Consider the following 6,156-nt stretch of genomic DNA (forward strand, 5'->3'; position numbering starts at 1 on the left):
ACCTTCTAATTTAAATTTTTATTCAAATTATAAGTTTTCTAATAATTTCTATTTGGGAAAATAAAATATTATTATTTATATAGGATTAATTTCATATGTGATCACTAAGCACAATGCAAACATAACTAGTAAAAGATTAAAAAATAATAAAAAAAAATAAGAGCAGAAGGGCATCATTCGACTAAAACAGAGCATGAGAGCATAATTTTATTAAATCAAGCACAAGAAAACAAGAAATTCATGCGAAATAATAGCGATTATTGTGTAATGGCATTCATCATTCTCAGCACTACAATGAGATCAATCCAAGCGCAGGGCAAACAATCGAAGTTGGCGATTGGATGGTCAATGCTACATGGAGATAATTGAGTTGTGGGTGGGTGGGATTTTTTTATTTTTTCTCTCTCTTTATTTTAATAAAATAACAATGTCGTTTAGGTTAGGAACTAGAAAAGCGATTACAGAAGATGAGAGTGATCCAATTTTGATTAATTTTTAATTAAAATTTAAGTAATTTTTATTAAAATAAAAATTTTTAGTGACCGTAAATAGAACTCGGTGAAAGGTACGGTGATCATAAAACTTACACGCAGAAGAGTATAACTGCTGATTGTAAATAGTAAAAAAGCAAATGGCCAATTGATGTTCCCCTATCATTCATTCAGAATAGAACAAAAAGATTTTTCTTACTTTTCCTTGCAAAAAGGCCAGGGAAAGGCTGAAGGAATATGGAAGGGAGGGCTGCTTTCCTTCAGTTGTGTTGTGTAAGAAAATGTACAGGTAAATTAGACTTGTTCAAGGAGTACAACAAATCACCAATTAAACATCATTAATGGCACCTCACACTCACTGAACATCGGCAACAAATCCCTCCAAGGTGTTATATGACCAGAATAAATCTATCTCTATGTCGACTCCACTTTAAGGACTATCTTCATGAACTCGTATACGAAGTAACTTATGGCAGCTGATGGTAAAACCTGCAGGCATAGAAAATACAGAAATTATGGGGCATGTAATCGTTTTGCGAAAAAACAAACCTTTTCATAAAATAAAGGAATAGATTTTTCTTGTATTCAAATGCTTCCTTTAAAATAAACCATTTACAAGAAAAGAATTGAATCACACAATCATTATTGATTTTTATTTCTTTTAAATATTTTTTTAAATTAAAAAGGATTGAATTCTTTCATACCAAATATGAAAATTGACAAAAAAAAAAATAATAAATTGGATTGAATTCTCATAAAATTCTAGTTTCCAAACAGTGGAAAAATGAATGCAGCATGCCATACCTGCAATAAGCTGGGAATTAATCCTGCATAAAGAGCAGGAAAACCTCCTTGTTCAACTATTTTGACACAAGTTGCCAATGCATTCATCTTTGTTGCTCGAACTTGCATTTGAAGGTGTCTCCTCACAACTTCAAATGGATATGTTGCAGCTTCAGAGCAACAGCCAGCAATAGCCCCATAAAGCAATGTTCTAAGGGGACCCAATTCCAGTTGTTCCAATGCATTCAGTTCCTGGCCTTCTTGTTTCAAATTTTGAATTCTCTTCTTCCCTTCTGGTGAATGGAGATAAGCTGACTTTAATATATCATAAACACCATAGAAAACTGCACCTGAAGGTGCCATGCTCACTAATGAGGGTACTAAACCCTTATATAAAGAAAAAAGGCCTTCAGTCTGGATCATGTGGCGGAAAGTTCCAATTATACCACCCAATGCTTCCCCACCCGGTGCTACCATCTTTGTCCTTATCTGCAACAATTTACATCAATGTTGTTACTTATTTTCAATGGAAAGTCTGTCCAAAAGTATCACAATAAAGCTGAAGCAATTTAGAAGAATATGTAGTTTAGTGAAAGAAAAAATTTTCCAGTACTGCCTTGTACCAACTTTTCTTCAATATTGACCAACAAAAAGGGAGTGTCGATCTGCACAGATAAGCAGTTGTTTGAGCCCCCATGATTAGCAGCTAGAGGTCTAACATTCAAACCGTTCAACTTGTCCACACTACTGATGCATATGTTTTCTAGGTGATTAGGATGCATATCACGCTAGTAAAAAAAATGATGAAAAGAAATATATAACTATAATCCATTAAAAATTACAACTAACATAGAAACAAAATTTTCTTGTTCAAATTGTTAAGGAAGGACTTAGATATTATATGAATACAAATTCTACAATCATCTTTGTATGGCAATTGAAATAGGTGGCATGGAGCAATAAAACAGGCTTATTTCCATTTACTATGAGTAGGTTTTGTTGAAAAATGATAATATACAATAGATTCAAGTCTAAGCCCATCCAAGGCCCTCCACAAAACAAAATTCACAAATGCATACTGCACATGTGTAGGACTTACAAATATGTCAACATTAAACAAATAAACAAATACAGAAGGGGCAATTGTTTCAACAGCTAAATATAATGGTAAAGCTAACAGAGTAACAGGCAAAATCCTATTATAAAAGATAAAACGAACTAACTCAACAGAAATATTGCTTCACCAGAAAAATAATTTGGAAACGTTAACAGATCCAATGGCATTAAGGTTATGAATGCTAGACACAGAGGCAGAACAGGATATTCATTTTTGGGAGCCAAAAACAAATATTAAAAAGAAAATAAATGAAATTTTGATAAAAATATAAAATATTAAGATATCAAATTAGATAATATAAAAATATTAATGAAATTAACATAAAAGTGCAGAGGTCGAAAAAATATATATATAAATTTTGAAGAGGCAAACAGTAGTTTATTAAAAAATACACTAAAATTTATAGATAAAATTTTAATTCTAAAAAATTTGGGGAAACGGTAATTTTTTGAAAAAAAAAATACTAAGATTTATATGTAAAATTTTAATTTTAAAAATTGGACCTCTAACCATACACCTAGTTCCACACCTAACTGGACAGTCAAGATCCATCAAACAGTGCATCATTTGCATTTCCAGTGCACCAAATGCATAGTACAAGCGTGATACTTTAAGTTCTGCCATGACTTGTATGATAAGTCATTATCTTTAGCAGCATATATAAAAGCTATAATATATAAATTCAAACAACACTATTTCAAACCCAAGAAAAATACTCAACTCAACTCAACTAAGCCTTTTTCCCAAAAATTTGAGGTCGGCTATATGGATTCGCTTTCTCCACTCTAAACGATTTTGGATTAAATCCTCAGAAATTTGTAATACTTCTAGGTCATATTGTACTACTCTCCTCCAAGTCAATTTAGGTCTACCCCTTTTTTTCTTTCTATCCTCTAACCTAATGTGCTCTACTTGTCTAACTGGAGCCTCCGTATGTCTACGCTTCACATGATCAAATCACCTCAATCTCCCTTCTCTCAACTTATCCTCAATTGGTATCACTTCTACCTTTTCTCTAATACTCTCATTACGGACTTTATCTAGTTTAGTATGCCCACTCATCCACCTTAACACTCTCATCTCTGCAACTCTTATCTTAGACGCATATGACTCCTTCAATGCCCAACACTCACTATCATATAACATAGCCGGTCGTATGGCTGTACGGTAAAATTTTCCTTTCAACTTATTGAGAATCTTGCGATCACATAAAACTCTCGTGGCACGTCTCCACTTCAACCATCCATCTTTAATCCTATAACTAAATCCTCCTCACATCCCCCATCTACTTGAAGGACCGAGTCGAGATATTTAAAGTGATTACTTTGGGACAGTACCACTCCATCCAAACTAACTCCTTCCCTATCGCCAGTTTGGCCTTCACTGAACTTGCAATGCATGTATTCTGTATTCGTTCACTCTAGAGTACTTCTCCAAAGCTCTAGCTTTCTATTGACTCATTCTCGCGTCTATCTATCAGAACAATATCATCCGCAAACATCATGCACTAAGGAATACTCTCTTGTATATATGTTTTGTCAATTCATCTAAAACTAATGTAAAAAGGTAAGGGCTTATAGCTGATCCTTGGTGTAATCCAATTGAGATCGGAAAATCTCTTGTGTCCCCTCCCACTGTGCGCACAATAGTACTTGCTCCTTCATACACTTGTATGTACCTAATAGATATCCTCTTTTGTTCTAACACACTCCGTAAGACATCTCTTGGAACACTATCATAAGCCTTCTCCAAATCAATAAAAACTATGTGTAGATCTTTCTTCACATCTCTATATTTCTCCAAGAAAAACATGGAGTTAAAATACAAGGAAGAGCTTATGGCAAAAGATCATGTCATATGACCAAAATACTTTTAAGTTGCTACATACAGTGTCCATTGGCAAGCAAAGCAAGGATGCAGTAATTCCAGCTGCAGCGCCAGCAAGGAACCTCTCAAAATTTGTTGTTTCCTCATTCCCAGACCATTTCAGAAGTTGGTTTCTATATGTATCATATGCATAGAAATTGATCGATTTAAATGGAGCAGTGCGAAGAATATTAACAAAGTTTCCCTTCCAAAAACCTTTCAGTCCTTCAGCTGCCTCAATTGTCTTCATGAGCTCAAAAAGACCCCTCTGTTCACCACGAACTACATACTCAAGCTTCAATCTCTCCAGAGGTGCTATAAAAGTTCTGTTTCAACATCAACAAAATTTAGTGCAATAGAATATTAATTCTAAATTACAATCAAATAAGGTACTAAGTTAATACTTATCAGCCAGTAAAGACTCGAAAGCTACTTATAAACCATTAATACCAACTCAAAATCATACAATAAATGGTTCGAAGAAAAACTCTTGCTTGACAATTTTATAAATATTAAACGACACTATTATGAACTTGGACACATAATAAAGCTCACAAACTAGACAAGGGATCGTTAGTTAACATACAAAGGTTTAAGGCCGAAAATCATAACAGAACCACTCACTTCTAGTAATCTTAAGTTCTTCATATACTATCCAACGATTTTCACCCGAGAGATCATAACAAAGCTAATCGCTTTAAAACGTCAGAATTGAATTGGTTACTTTGCATACAATTATCCAATGCATTTACAAACCATAATACTTGAAGATGTACCAAAAAGAAAAGAAAATGAGGATAAGCAATTGAATTAACAAGCAAACATTGAGGAGCAAGCACCTTGAAACCATAGCAGCAACAGCGCCAGCCCAGAGATGTTTGGTGGTATTCAAAGCAGCTGATCGTGATGTTCGCACTTCAACCTTCTTCTTCTCCTCCGAAAAAACCACCGCATTATCCTCCTCGAAATTCTTCTCCTGTCCATTTTGCCCCAAACCCTCTCGCGATTCCCCAACGTAATCTTCTTCATCATCGCTCCCTTTTATCGACAAGCTCACCGATAAAAACAACCCTCCCTTGTTTACCTTATTCCCTCGCCGTCGATCCTGGAAGCTTAACTCATTCCTCGAAAAACACGAAGAAGAACGAACTTTGATCTTGGACGAGATTAAGGAAACAAAGGAAGGACATATAACGTCATCGCCAAGGAAAAGACCACCGAGGTGGAACGGCCGATCGAACGGTTCAGAATTGAGATTGATCAGAGCAGAGAATAGCAGATCGTGTCCGTACATTTATGAGAGTGGAAGAAACTGTAAAACTTCAGCGAAAACAAGGAAGAGGAGGAGGAGGAGGAGAAGAAGAGAAACAACACGAGAGAGTTATAAGAAATGGAAAATAGTGGGAGAGACTTGAATAGGAAGAGAGAATAGCATGGGAAGTGTTGGTGTTGTTGGAGATGTGAAAGTGACAAAGGAATTTCGGAGATGCTGGCGGAGGTGCTGCGGCGGCTGCTTGGCTTCCACCGCCGCAGTCACATTGCTCTCGTCGGAGGTAGTTGTTGGTACTTGGCCTTTGGGCTTTTCTTGCTTTTGTCTGTGTCGTGTGTTATAATACTACTTGCAAAAAGACGAGAAATAGAAGAATATTGTCAATGAGAACAAGGAATTGACAAAAGTCAATTTCAAGGAGAATTTTCCAGAAGATTTATATCAATATTTAGCTTTAGTTTCCTTTTTTTTTTTTTTTACCCTATTTAATTAAATTATTTGAATATAAAAAAAATATCAATTTTCTTTTAAAAAAAGAAAATTAATTATTATTTTTGAGTAATTGTAATATGAATAAATTAACAGATAAAAGTCGTTGTCACAAATAGCTGATGGCGCATCAGCTGACA

At 34.9% G+C, this 6,156-nt stretch overlaps 1 protein-coding gene across 1 annotated transcript; it reads right to left on the reverse strand.

Moving 5' to 3' along the window:
- Positions 1 to 660: 660 nt before the first annotated feature.
- Positions 661 to 5,917, reverse strand: LOC110670372 (probable mitochondrial adenine nucleotide transporter BTL3). The gene is made up of 4 exons (XM_021832402.2): positions 5,097 to 5,917; positions 4,280 to 4,583; positions 1,296 to 1,763; positions 661 to 980 (listed from the first exon to the last, which is right to left on the reverse strand). Exons 1-4 carry the CDS (start codon positions 5,549 to 5,551, stop codon positions 906 to 908), a joined length of 1,302 nt encoding a protein of 433 aa, XP_021688094.2. The 5' UTR covers positions 5,552 to 5,917; the 3' UTR covers positions 661 to 905.
- Positions 5,918 to 6,156: the final 239 nt, after the last annotated feature.

Source organism: Hevea brasiliensis, chromosome 7 (genome assembly GCF_030052815.1).
Source record: "Hevea brasiliensis isolate MT/VB/25A 57/8 chromosome 7, ASM3005281v1, whole genome shotgun sequence".
Lineage (NCBI taxonomy): Eukaryota > Viridiplantae > Streptophyta > Magnoliopsida > Malpighiales > Euphorbiaceae > Hevea > Hevea brasiliensis.